Source organism: Macrobrachium nipponense, chromosome 1 (assembly GCF_015104395.2).
Source record: "Macrobrachium nipponense isolate FS-2020 chromosome 1, ASM1510439v2, whole genome shotgun sequence".
Lineage (NCBI taxonomy): Eukaryota > Metazoa > Arthropoda > Malacostraca > Decapoda > Palaemonidae > Macrobrachium > Macrobrachium nipponense.
Window position 1 is genome coordinate 107,590,425 of NC_087200.1, and position 14,774 is coordinate 107,605,198.

Genomic DNA, 14,774 nt, shown 5'->3' on the forward strand with positions numbered 1-14,774 from the left:
GAGATAGAAAGGCTCTTAAAGTTAATACTGGGCAGAGAGAAGGATCTTGCGGAAGTGGGATGACCTTCCAAGGAGCCCACCTTGCAAGAGGATCCTCATTTTTTGCTAAAAAGCTACGATCCGGGGAAAAGTAGAACTTCTCCTGAGGGGAGAATTCCACATGACCCGCATCTCTGGATAGAGCCGACAGTTCTGAAATTCTGGCTCCTGAAGCTAGGCTTAACAAAAATAACGTCTTTCTAAGGAGCATAATGAATGTACAAGACGAGTTGTCAGTATCTGAGGCTAGTTTGAGGACATCAGTTTAAGAAACCATGAAACGCGTCAGGCCTTGAGAAGGTCTGAGTCTAGGCACAGGCTTTGGGAATAGACGTAAAGTAATGTGTATTATGTTAGGTTCTATCTGGAAACCCAACTGAAAGATTTTCTTCAAAGCCGATTTATTAGTAGTGATAGTGCTAGCTGCTAAACCTTTTTCAAACAAGGACCTGAAAAAGGATATAGCTAAATTAACTGTCATGGTTGTAGTGTTTGATTCATTCAGGTAAGGATGCTAATTTTTTAACAGCTGAGTCATATTGCCTAATAGTTGACTCTCGTTTTGTCTGATTTCTAGAAAGAGGATGTTTTGTGGATCAATATTAGCATCTTTTTAGCCGCAAACTTCATGAAGTCCATAAAGTTAGGGTCTGGAGAATTCCTGAGGAAGCGAACACAGTCCTCATTTGTACTGATTGCGACAACTTGGATTGGGAATCCGTTGAGGTCGGAGACCCAATTCCAGAAGCAGCGGATACCAGTTGCTTTTTTGGCCAGTCTGGAGCAATCAGAGCTACTAGTCCCTTGAAAGTCCTCAGCTTGCTCAAGACTTTCAAAAGAAGATTCACTGGAGGAAATATATAGATTTTTCCTCCATTGATTCAATCTAACGACAGGGCGTCCGTGGCATAGGCCAGAGGGTCCAGGTTGGGGCCACATAGCAAGGGAGCTTGTGGTTCGCTTGTGAGGCGAAGAGATCTACTTGTAAGCCTGGGACTCTCTGGCATATCCACTGGAATGACCTGTCGTCTAGGGACCATTCTGATTCCAGAGGGACTGACCGGACAAAGCGTTGCTATCACATTTCTTACCCCTGCCAAATGAGTGGCAGACAGATGCCATCTGTGTTTGTCTGCTAGCGCAAAGATGGCTATCATGACATGATTCACGTGTTTGGATTTGGACCCTCCTCTGTTGATGCAATGTACTACCACTGCACTGTCCAAAACTAGCCTTAGATGAGACTTCTTCGGGGGAAGGAGTCTCTTCAGGGTAAGAAATACTGCAATGCTGGCGGAACTGAACTGACCAAGTCCCCTGAACTTGTTTGAATTGAGAATATCCCCCCCATCCGGACAGGGAGGCATCCGTGTGAATGGTTAACACTGGAAGGGGATATTGAAGGGGTACTAATTTGGCAAGATTCTTCACTTTTGTCCATGGACGGAGCTGATTGTGAAGGATCTGTGGAATTACTGACAACTTGTCTCGAGATTTGACGTTTGCTCTCGATCGCCAAACTCGATTTATATCTTTCAGCCTTGCTTTCAGGAGGATGTCTGTCACTGAGGCAAACTGAAGAGAACCCAGGATTCTTTCCTGGTTTCTCCTTGATGTTTGTTTGCATTTGAGAAATTGTTTCACAGACTTGGCTATTTCTTTTTCTTTTGACCACTGGAATTGACGATTTGATGGGAAGACAAATCCCATTGGATTCCTAGCCACTGAAAACGAGACTCCGGAGTGAGTCTGGATTTTGTTTTGTTTATCTGGAACCCCAGATGTTCCAGAAATTGAACTACCTTCTTCGTGGCTTTGAGACATTCCTCGACCGTTGGTGCCCAGATCAACCAATCGTCGAGGTATGCTGCTACCATTATCCCCTGAGTTCTCAACTGTTGAACTACCACTTCTGCTATTTTCGTGAATACCCTGGGGGCTACATTCAGACCGAAGGGCATCACTTTGAATGAGAACGTCTGATTTCCTAGTTTGAAGCCTAGGAATGGACGGAAGTGTCTGGCTATAGGGATATGATAGTATGCGTCTGTAAGATCGATGGAGGTTGTGACGGCCCCACGGGGAAGTAAGGTCCGTACCTGCGAGATGGTGAGCATTTTGAACTTGTCGCAACGAATGAAAGAGTTTAGCTTTGACAAGTCTAAGATTACCCTTCTTTTTGTTGAGCCTTTCTTTGGCACGCTGAATAAGCGACCTTGAAATTTTAGATGCTTGACTTCCTCGCAATAGCTCCTTTCTGAAGGAGTTCCTCCGCATAATCTGTCAATTCCTTGATGGTACTTGATAGAATGATTTGATTGGAGGAGGATCTTTGATCCAACTCCAACCCAATCCTTTGGACACGATGCTCTGTTGGCCCATTTGCTGAACCCCCACCTGTGACGGAAGAGGAACAGCCTCCCTCCTACCTGGGGGAGCCTCAATCTGTTGAGCGGGTTGACCTCCGCGCCCTCCTCTGAAGTGCTTACCTCTTGCAGCTCTTCCTGTGCCACGCTGGCGAAAGTGGCCCCTCGCCCTGGCTCACCCCTAGAGAACCTATTAAAGGTTGGGTAGGCCTGGCTTTCATACATTGAATTGAAGGCCGGCGAGACTGCATAAGAGGGTGGAAGGTTGACTTTGAGGAGACAACAGGAGAAATGGGTCTGTGTCTGCTTCGAGGTTGACGGCTGTCCCTGTTGAGTAACTGGGACGGCCTGAACAAAATGCTGTTGCTTCTGGTAAGGTTGGAACCTTCTACCTGCCTTCTTTAGTTTCTTACCAGCAGCAGGGGCGGTCTCTTGTTTCCTCTTGGAAGAGATGCCCCATCTGGCTCTAAGGCTCTGGTTAAGCCTATCAGCCTCGTGGTGCACCTCATTCACAGAGGCCTCTGGGAAGAGTTCCGCATCCCACATGCTGGAAGCTAAGAGTCTATTAGGCTCATGCCTGATAGTTGCCTCCTGCAAGACATGCTTTCGGCAGTTCCTTCTGGCTAGGAAGAAGTCAAAAGCATCGGCTTGGACTGTCTGGAGCTGGGATTTAGCCAGTATCTTGAACAATGGTTCTGTGGCGTAAGACAGGGCAGCCATTTCCGTAATGATCAGGGAGTTAAGAGACCTCCCAAATCTTGTACGGGCATCAAACTCTGCCTGAATAAGGGTATCAGGCAGTCTTGGAAGCTTCTCGCCAAACTGATCCATTGCGCAGTCTGGCTTCAGCTTACCTACTGAGAAAGTGGCAGGTAAGTTCTCCCACAATTCTCCAAAGGCCGGGAAGAGCGGAGATGTACATTCCGCTTCCCTCAACTGTGGCATGGGCTCGTCCTTGAGGACTGCCTGAAGAGTCGCTTCTACTACCTTGGTAGCGAACGGAAGAGAAGCCTCCTCCTCCGTAGCGAAGATAGTAAATGGACTCTTGAATGCCTGGAGTTTGGTGTGGGTACATTCCCAATCCTCCAGGCAGTGAACCCATTCCCGCTGTGCATGATCCCTACTATACAGCACAGTCTCTCGGGAGATCTTATCCTCTCTAGTGAGAGCAGTGACGGTCAGCCTAGCATACCCAATGAAAGGCTGAGTCAGTCCGGGAGGATAGAACTCGAAGTCCTCAATCCTTCGAGTTCCACACTCCGGGATAGAAATCATGCCGTTCTTGAAGGGGGCATAAGCGGCCACTCTCCATGGGTTATCCATAGAGAAGGCTGGTAGGGATTCATAAGTAGGTAACTGTAAAAGACCAGTACCTGCCACATGGGAGCTTGGCTGAGGAGCCTGGTTGAGGCCAGCAAAGCGGGTCGTCGTGCTCTCTAACTCGGTTAGAGAGATCTTGAATAGACTGACCAGACTGGTTAATGGTGTTTGACAGCTGTGCAAACATCTGTTCAAATTTTTGGAGCCAAGAGAGCCAACCATCTCTCCCACTTGTTGCATTACCACTGCTGAGAAAGTGGTGGGATCGAAAGAGCTCGGTCCCGCCACCCCAACAGGAGTTACCGGAGTAGATCTGGTAGATGCCGGAGAAGGCGTTGGCTCGGCCGGAGCGCGAGCCTTCTCCTTAGAAGCCTTGCTTCTAGAGCTCTTAGAATAGGAAGAGCTAGGCTTTGCTTTCACCGCGTCTGCGTAGGAAGTCGTAGACTTCCTAGCTGAAGAAGATGACGACTTCTTAGAAGTCGTCTTATGCAGTGTCTTCTGTTCTCTCTGTCCCTTCACCTTCGGGGGTACAGAGAGAGCGGGAGAGCAAGCATGGATCTCAGATCCCGTGAAGCCTTGGAATGAAGAGGAAGAAGGGACAGGGGAAGAAGATCCAGGAGCACCCAAGGAAAGACCTTGGGCGCCCGACACACCTACCTCAACCAACAAATCCTCTGCCCCTACCGCCATAGGCTCAATATTCAGGTCCAGGTTGGCCACATCTGGGACCGACTCCTGCGTAGAGACGGACCCGAACGCCTGCTGCACCTCCTGCTGAATAGAGGCTATGAGTGGGGCTGCCGAGATGGGATCCACATATCCGGTCGCCTTGCCTCCGGGGAAGATCTGGACGGCCAGCTTCTTATCAAGTATATAAGGCTGGCCCTTGGCAGCGTTCTTCCCGAAGCCGCCCACCCAAGCCTTCAGGGCTGCCAGGGCGACTTCCTTCACGGCGGCGGCCTGAAAGAGAAGGCGATATGAAGCTTCTAGCGGCGGAGATACGGTTTAAAGAAGCTTAAAACTAAGGGTTAGTAGATGATAAGACCAAGAAAAGTCCAGGGGTAAACTTACCCCACCCAAAAGCTGACTAACGAGGTCGTAGCAGATGGTGCAAGCCTCCGGGTGCCAAACGATCAGTCCGTTGTGGTTGGTGGCACACGGGGCGTGGGTCCTACACTCTTCATGGGCGCAGGGGTCGTACAACGTCGCGTTGCAACCTGGGACCTGGCAGTTGGTAGCCTGTAAGTGGAGAGATACATGAGTATCAGGTGCACACTTACAGCCTAACAAATACTCCGCTGCATGCCGGAGCATGTAAGTTAGATTAAACCAGAGCCACGCCGTAATACGTGTGGTAACTAGGCGGTTGGAGTTGGTCTAAGGCTACGCCGGAGACAGGAAAAAGATTCCAACCAGGAGTGGTGAGGAGCCATGAAAACCACGACGGAGAACGACGGAGATAGTCATAAAATAAATTAAAACTAAAATTCACCATAATAGTAAGGGTAGATCCGTATATAACGAAGTATAAAATTTTCCGTCTACTAGAAGAGTACACCCGGGTAAGGAGCGAGCTCTCCTCCGGTAGCGGAAAACAGGATATAGTAGGCAAGCAACAGACCACTAGTAATTGTCCACCCCGCCCACTGGCGGAGCCAGACGGACCTATAACCGAAGGGGCCCCCGGCTTCAGCGGAGGCTCCGTCCGTTAAGGTAGGGGAAGGGTGGGACTGAGGCAATAGTGGGGGTCCCGGCGTAAACAAACACGGCGGGAGAGAGAGAGAGGGGGGGGTGGCCTATACCCCCCCCGTCGCTACTACTACCGCTCGGTAACCCGGTACCCGATACAAGTGGTCGCCCCTAAACCCCAGCTGGTATGGAGCTCCAGGCCTCCTCAGAGGAGAGGGAGGTAGGCTACTGTGGTTGTCATGGCAACCAAGGAGATCCACCAGAACCCCTCCCTATACCTGGTAGGGAGGGAAGGGGAAGGGTAAGGTGCTAAGGGACACGTGATCACAGTGGCCTAAGCCGCGATAGCAACACAACCACAGAGGGGCCACGTGAACCAGACTGTACCAACACATGGCACAAGCACCTAGCTAGCCTAACACCCTCAAATAACACTGATAATACATCGTAAAGGAGGAAAAAAGACACTTTTAGTAGAGAGAAAGAAGCCCAGGAGGAGGCAAACTGATCCGAAGAACAGTTGACTACTCGGAGCCAGCGGTAGCCGATGAAGAGCAAGAGCTGGGATGCTGGGCCAGAAACACGGTATAGCCCTAAATACCAAACTAAGAGAAAATGGTAAAAGGGCTGTGTCCTAGCTATAAAAACGATGTAATAAAACGATGAACGTAAATATAAAAAGCCCATAAGCATAAGATGTCCCAGTATGGGAGACCGGGAAATCTTAAACACGAGGCGGCATACGGCCGCCACGAGTCAACCGGGAGACCGTATATGACCTATAAAAAGGAAAATACTGGTCCCTGGAAGACTAAAATACTAGGAAATACTACTTATGAGGCACTTAACTTAGCCGAAGCAATAGCAGCACGTTCCATCGTAATGGTTGAAAGAAATCCGAGAAAAACAACACAAGAGAAAAATGCACTCTAGCGCTGTAAAGCTAATGATTAAGGATGTTTGCTAGGGGCGCTGCTGTCCATGGCGTCGGTAGTAGTAGTAGTAGCGGCCGCATCACCCTTTAGTATCAGCTCTCTCTGGTGGGGATTTTATGTTGGAAGGTCTAAATGGTGAATGACTCGTGGTAGTGATCCCACTCGCCTATATTCCCATACCGACACTTCTTTTATAGAGTGAGCGATCGTTTTACTGACATTTTCTTAATTTTGTTTTTCTCTGGTAATTTTAGATTGATTTTACCTAGAAATAATGATCTTAAGGATATTTCATAGGCCGACACGAGCTGAGCCCAGAAATCAATTTTCAGTTGCCGCATAATGTTTTCTATGGGACTTGGATGTAAATTACACGCATTCATTATTAGTAATGCCTGTATTTAAATTAAGTTCTGAACTTACCAAACAAGATAAATTCTTCATTAACAGTCTTATGGTTATCTTATCAGAAATGTATGGGACCTAACATGATTAAAATTTAAAACTCATAAAAAGAATAATAAATGACATTTAATTACCATAAGTTATCATGTACTTGCCTCACTTCCATTGCCTTGCGGTACATAATGTTTGTGACAGTACTCGAGGGCTTTTCCTATATCTCCCAGAATCATTGTATATATAGTCAAAGCTTGTTGGTGCTGTCCCAAACGACCAAGAAGTACAGTTCTCTCTCTGTGAAGCACTGTTGAGTAAAAAGTGTAATTATAAATGTTCTCTAAAGAATACATGAAAAGAGAGGACTGCACTATATTTTTTTTATAATGTGGGTAAAAAAAAACAGTGACGATGGAATACTGATAATGTCAACATTACAAAAGAACAGAGAAAAAATATTAACCCTTACTGGACGGGTGAATATATCGATTTGCCGCTCCTCAGGCTGGGTAAACTTTGAGGTTGGCCAATTTATGAAAAAAACACATCAATGGAAAGAGGAAGACATGCAAATGTACATGGTGAAAGAAACAAATTCTAAAAACATTTCCCTACCTTCCACGAGAAGTTGAAAATGACTATTTACAACCCCTTGTAGGGCCTCTTTTACAAGACAATCATAAATTTTACCAACTTATGAAGTTTTTCTAATAAATAAATTTATTTTATTTTGTAAAATGATATTGTTATTGTACAATAAAGTTTCATACATACTTACCTGGCAGATATATACTTAGCTATAGACTCCGTCGTCCCCGACAGAAATTCGAATTTCGCGGCACACGCTGCAGGTAGGTCAGGTGATCTACGCCCTCCGCTGGTGGCAGGCGGAATAGGAACAATTACCGTTCTATAACCAGATTTTCTCTTCCACCTGTCTCCTGAGGGGAGGCTGGGTGGGCCATTTAATCGTATATATCTGCCAGGTAAGTATGTATGAAACTTTATTGTACATCAACAATATCATTTTCATACATTCAACTTCCCTGTCAGATATATACTTAGCTGATTGGCACCTTTGGCGGAGGGTAAGAGACAGCTAATTACTGATTAGACAGGTAAACAACATGCGTTGTAGGTAATATATAAAAAACCTTGGTTCCTATCTGTTTAGACGGAGGGTTGACTTCCTAGCTATTGCTTAGGAGTCTGCTTCGTCTCAAGAGCCTCAGCGAGGATGTGACCTATGGCTAAGAGAATCTTGTGGGACTGTCAATGGGTCTTATCCAACTTACTCGACAGAACCTGATGGCCTTTGTCAATGGGTCTTATCCACTTACATGACAATACACCTATGCCTAGTGGCATACTTAAGGAGCACAACACCGATCCCGATCACCTGATCCTAACACGAGGGTTAGTGCTTAATTTGAAAAGAGTTATCCCCAAACTCCTTTCAAACAACCCAAAGAAAAAACACCACGTTAAATAAATTTAACTCACTAGTTAAGGATCAGTATCGGCTCCCTATCCCAGACACGTATAAACCAAGAGAGAAGGATCTCTCGTAGGTTAACTTGACATCCTTCGGGTAATGGGAAGTCAACACAGAGTTGCATCTCCCGTATGTGACAGCTAATATGTCCTTTATGACATATTGTTATGGAAAGAACAAGAATTTGCAAAAGCTCGCACTTCATGCGCTCTTAATTCTCAGCTGTCTGAAGGAATCATCAAGTCACTTATGAAGTGCTTTAGAGATCACACTTGTCTCAAAGAAGACCAGGGTGTTCTTTGATATGGCTCTCTTCTGGATGAAACCTGGAGCCTGGCTGGCGCCTCGCGCCTGGCTCCTGGCTGGCGCTTTTTGGCGCCTCGCGCCTGGCTGGCGCTTCTGGCGCCTGGCGCCCGGCTGACTCTTCCCCACTTGCTGGAGCTTCGAGCTTGGCTGGAGTCTCGAGGCTGGCTAGCGATGTCCACATCGGACACTCTCACCTGTCCGATCTGTTCAACTCTGGCGCATTTGCTCCAGGTTGGTGGTCCGCTCCTTCTCCGCATCAGACAATAAACTCGTTGATTCGAGCTGTCTGCCTATAGCGTTTTTCGCTTGTTTGGCACTTGGCGCCTGGCTGGCCCTTCGTTGTCCGAAGATCCTGAACAAAAAACAGACAATATTTTGTCTGGAGACTGGAGAAGGGTGGAAGGTTCTCTTCTACCTGGATCCTTTGGCCTAAGACCAGGGGAGGAGCTTGGAGCCAATCACGTCCCGTGGACGATTGGCTCTCTTAACAGGACGAGAGAGACGAGTCTTCTTTCCTGGGAGGATCCTTCGTGAATACTTCCGTTGCTGACGAGCTCTATTCCTGCCTGTCAAGGAAATCTCTCGTTGTAAAATCTTTCCTCTCCTTGTCCGAAGGAGGGGAAGGTCTGGAAGTTGAAGATGACTCTGAGCCAAAAGTGGGCGATTCCAGGGGTTTCTTGGTTCTTGTCTTCTCCTTCTGAATGCCTTCTGGGAAGCGTTTCATGTCCTCATCGCAGCCCAAAGACTCTATAAAAAACCCTTAAGCGATTTCTTCTATTAAAGATAAAGTTTAAGCGCCCCGACCGGACACAAAGACCCTTCTATCTCTTCCCCTTTCAAATGGGAAAGTCCCTTAACTTCAGAGCTCTGATGCAGGGTTAGAAGGGTGTTAATTCTTTTCCAGAAATAATGTGATGGCAAGAACCAATAGTCGAGCCTCCATTGAATACGATGCGAGACCTCATAACTTAAATTCACTTGTCTTCTTGGTAGCTGTTAGAGCCAAGAGAAAAAATGAATTTTCTCATAAGATTTCTAAAGAAGCTTGATGAGGAGGTTCCCACTTGTCTGAACAAGGAATCTGCGGGCCACGAAAAGATTCCAACTCGAAGTATATAATGTCCTACTGTTGGTTTTCTCGAGGTATCGTGTAAGATCCCGAGGAACTTAGTCCTCTGTTATCTTCACGTTCCTTTGTAAAGACAGAGTATAGCCTGCTACTGTAATCTGTGATAGCAGATATAAATACAAAGGTGATTCTTCTCTCAGAAAGGGAAGAAAAACCACTATGTGGGTCACAGAGGTATCGGAAGAGGACAGTTTCCTCATTCAATCCAGCACGATCTGCAGCACTTCTATGTCTTTTCTATGACCCTTGTCATTCACCTTGCAAAATCCTCTCATCCCTATCACTTCTCGTCAGTCTGCACGCAGACAGGCTCAGAGTGTAGAGGCTTTTGAGGTCCCTTTCTAAGTGAGGCTGATAGAGTAGACCGCCTCTCTTGTGAAAGCCTTTATAAAAGTGCTGTAAAATGGACATGACCTCTGTGAATCCAGCTTCCTGAAGGCAAAAATGGGGCAAAAGGCATCATCCTCTCTTCCTCTGACGCCACTAAATATCTTGATGCGTCCAGTAAAGGATGGCGTATATTGCTACCTCTCTTGGTTCGAGGATAAGGAAGCAGTCTAGAGGAAGTCTTTTCGTCTTCAACTTTACAAAAAGATCTATGAAGAAGACGTATCGCAAGTTTCCACAACTCTCTTTCCAACTCAGCTTATACAGATGTTAATAGTTATTACCGTCGATCGAGAAGATTCTCACGGACGTGCAACATTGTGCAGCGAACCTCTTAAGGATCGTTACGTTCCGTGTCCGTGTTCCAAACAGGTTCTCTCTTGTTAACGCGAACAGGGGTAAAAAAAGAGATTCTCAATTCTTCTTGAAATATGAGAGAGCTGTGGAAATGGCTTAATTGATTTAAATCATTTCGTCCCTCCTTGGGATCGAACCTCCTTCAAGTTAAACGGGGAACGAAATCAGGAACGAACCGTGCCGTTACCAAGCCTGCTGTCAGAGAGGCTACTGAACCCTTCGATTAATAACTCGCTATATCGAGAAATTACCAAGTCCATTATTTTTGCTTCTGCCACTGGTGTGATTCTTTAGAATATGCGCCAGGACATCTGTACCTCTGTCCTGGTACCCGACACCCTCTCAAATGTTATTTCCGTTTCTTGATAGGAAGAACTTGATTGGCTTAATATAGCCCATTCAGGGGAACAAACTTCTATCACGAAGAAAAAATTGTTCCCAACAAATTCATCCATATTCTCACTGAGAATGTTCTCTAATAAGACTATGCTTTCGTAAGCATGAGAGCATCATATAATATATTGCTCTACTGCGTTAGAATCATATTGCTATCTCTTTCTTATAATCCTGTTACATTGCGGTAAACAGTACCGAAAGGTTACAAGGGATCTTTTAATTGAAAACTTCTTAGCAAAACGAATACAATGTTATTCATGTTTGCCTATAAATCCCCTCAATTCGAGGCTAAGTCCATGATTGTATGGGAGAGAGATGTAACCAACCGTTCATGACCGAGAACTAGATGGTACTGTGTTGGCTTACAATGACAGCACTCCCGTTCGCTGCCTCGCTGCATTCTTCCTAAGTTGCCAGTTACTCCATTCAATGAAGGAATACGTATGATAAAATTATTCTCGAGCCTAAGGAAGCTCTCAATAATGCATATTTAAGCAAAACAACCTTCGTTAAATACCGAAGCTGAGTAGGTGTTGACTTAACAAACCCTTTAAGCGTAGTCCTTACTAGGAAATTCCTGTAAGGATACAGATAATTCCGTAGCAAACCACAAAGGTAACTACGGTATGCGTATATGACTTGTCATACAGTAGTCGTATACACCAAATTTTCTTAATACATTCTTTCCTCTCTGATGCAGAGAGAGAATGGAAATTTTACTCTCTTCGTTCTTTTCGTCAATAAACACGAATTAGTATTAGCCGAAAGAGATTGCAAATGAAAACCGAGGATCGAAGAGAATCTCTCAAGCTTTTATTCTCTTGGAGATAAGGCCGTATTCTACGCCTCTATTATCTGGAAGAGCCTCTAATCAATGAATGAGAGCTCGTACAAATCTTGTCCAATTTCCAAACGATTGACACTCTTTCTGGAAATAGTTGGTTGCATTATTTTAGAAGGAGGATGATTTTAATATCCTCTTACTAGTAATGAACGAATTCTCTCAATAAAAGGGTTGCTAAGGTCTTATAAACTGAGAGACCTGCCCCCTTATTGGCTTCCAATTCCGATCTATCTTCCATTTCCTGTCCAGTCAAGTTGGGAGAAGAATGAGCAACCAGAGGAGAGCGCCTCCTTTCGCAAGGTGAAGGGCTTTTAGCAGTACCGACTCTAACCTGACAAGGGCTATGGCCGCCTGTGCGACATCTTGAGTCCCCGCCAGGAGAAGGCCGATCCTGCAATTTGCCCTTATTCACATTAGTACCGTCCTGATAAGGACGACGGCCGCCTGTGCGACAACTAGCGTCCCCATCAGGAGAAGGTCTTGAATGCGAAAAACCTCTCGCAGAATCAGCCACATCCTGACAAGGGCTACGGCCGCCTGTGTGACATCTTGAGCCCCTGTCAGGCGAAAACTGATCCTGCGAAAAGTCCCAAAGAGGAGCCTCCTGGTCAACTTCTAACTCCATGTCAGATGAAGCTGGAGATCCTGGCTCATGGCGCCTGGATGATGCATCATTCCTGGATGGTTTCTCGTGGCTGGAAGGCGCCTCAGACTCCTGGAGCCCGGCAGGCGCCTCAGGCGCTCGGCGGCTGGCAGGAGCCTCAGGCGCCTGGTGCCTGGAAGGCGCCTCGATCCTGTATGTATCAATATTGGTTGGAGCCTCTCGCCTGGTAGGCGTTTTGCGCCTGGCAGGCGTCTCGTACGAGCTATCTGAAACTTCTGCTGGACGGGATTTTTTGATAGGAAGGAAGCGGTCCTTTCTCCGAGGAAGATCCTTCTTTAATACTCCAACCAACGAAGATATTTGCTGTTGCATTTCCTTCAGGATCTTCGTAGCAACGTCTTCTTTCTCCATATCCAATCTAGGGGAAGGAGGATTTGATGAATAAATCTCTCTTCTTCTTCTCAGGTAGATAGTCCTCCGGAAAACTTTCCGGGCTAGAATCCAGAGCTGGCGAATTCCACGATCTTTAAGAAGGTCTCGATAGCTTGTCAGAACCCCACCCTTTTTTCGATGAAGAATCGGATGACGAAAAACACTGTTTTAGGATGCCTTTCCAACGGCTATCCTTGGCAGTCTGGGACGCTACTACAGAAGGCTTTCGACATTCCTTCTCCTCTGGGCTTGGGAGCTTGGAAGAGGTCTAGACCTGGGAGCGAGACAGAGCCGATCAGACGCACCCTCCACTGCAATGGGGAACACTATATTCACTTCTTACCTTTTAAGTGCTCGCATTTTGCGCTACATCAATTTATCTTCAAATTTGCAAATATGAATTTGTAGTTTCTGTGGAGTAAGAAGGTGATGAGGATGCAACAACTACTATACTGCTAATACTCTAACTGCTCGTTAGCACAAAAGCTATTAAAGCTTCTAAAGGAAGCATATCTAGTTATATGCTTTTCTGACTTCCTAAAGTAGGAAATTAGAGTTTTATATTTCCTCAATAAAGTTCTAACACTTATTACACGTATTAATGAATAAATATTAATACGTAATTCCCTTTCTTGCAAACTATGTGAGTGTCTACCGAAAAACTCGGTAGTTTCACGTAATATATTCTTCGAAATTTCGAAGCGAAATTCATTAAAAAGTTAATAAAAGCGTATGCCAAACCAAAGACCCAGTACTTCCCTGCAAAAGACAGCCCAGAAGATCGATGGCGATGAAAAACGAAAATCAAGTCAGGAGGTAGCAACAACGTACAGCGTGTGCCTCGAAATTTGAATTTCTGTCGGGGACGATGGAGTCTATAGCTAAGTATATATCTGACAGGGAAGTTGAATGTATGAAAATTATAATTACTGCTCACACAATATCAAAACATAAGAATAAAAGCAGTAATTAATTCTTAGCATATTTGTTGGAAAATATTTACGTAAATTCACTGAAAATGAAGATTCAGTAACTTTTTTTACTTCTCCATGTTTCCTCTAATATTTCTTTGCACTTTGTAAAATTACATTTACAACCGACATACTATCGTAAAAGACAAGAACAAAAAACATCAGCAACCCCTTGGTATATTTACGAGCAAATTTACAAAAAGACGTCATGTGAGAGAGACGCAGAACATTCTCCCTTCAAGGCACAAGCAGAACTGAAGTCCTGGGAGGCCACACTCGTGATTTTAGCCAGTGTAAATGTTACAATTAGTGAATTCATGGGCTATAAAAGTATTGGCACCTCTTTCCCGCACGATTCTTTCCAAATCGATGATGTGTAATATTGTTTATCTACAGGATCAATCCGTCCACCACCCCAAACCTGTTGTTACTACTCCCAAGGATCAATCTGTCCATTAAGGGTTAAGGCTCAAGAGCAGCAAACAAAAAATCAGTTCAAGACTACAATAGGCAGAAATTGCGAGAGGATACCCAAGATTTCTGGTGAATTGGCCATACTATATATGAAAAAGTTATTTCCTATTTCACTCTGTGTAAGGTAGGGGCAATACACATTCAATCATTTTAATTATGCTTAGTACAGATGACTAGAAGATCTGGTAAGATCTATGACATGTGGGCCGTCGCTGGTACCACGTATAGTTGGGTGGTATACATTTAATGTGTCCTCAAATCTTTGTCCATGCATTCAACAGAATTAGATTCAAGTTCCCTTGTTATAGTTATACATTTTTTTAAACCTCCAGCTGAAAACCCATGAGGGCAGAGTCACCAGACTGAAACCCTAGAGAGCTCCAAAGAGAAATCGGCCTCCAGAGAGAGAGAGGGAGAGGTGATAAATATATAAACATGAAGGAACAGAAAACAAAACCAACACACCTGAATTTGGCAGACATCAGCAGAAAGCAGGAATTAATTTGCTCCTTGCTTAAACATTTGGATATTAGAAGATTCAACATTTTATAGTTACACTATGAGCACTTTTCAATGCTTATTTATTTTTTACTTTAATTCACTTTTATACATTCATTAATGTTATTAACCA

At 45.1% G+C, this 14,774-nt stretch overlaps 1 protein-coding gene across 2 annotated transcripts in view; it reads right to left on the reverse strand.

The window, feature by feature from the left end:
* The window catches only part of LOC135219537 (vam6/Vps39-like protein), a 405,404-nt gene that overhangs the window by 82,373 nt on the left and 308,257 nt on the right, over positions 1-14,774 (reverse strand). For both annotated transcript variants that reach the window (XM_064256380.1, XM_064256379.1), the window contains exon 15: positions 6,910-7,055. In XM_064256380.1, coding sequence (XP_064112450.1) covers positions 6,910-7,055 — 146 coding nt within the window. The remainder of the gene's footprint in view (positions 1-6,909; positions 7,056-14,774) is intronic.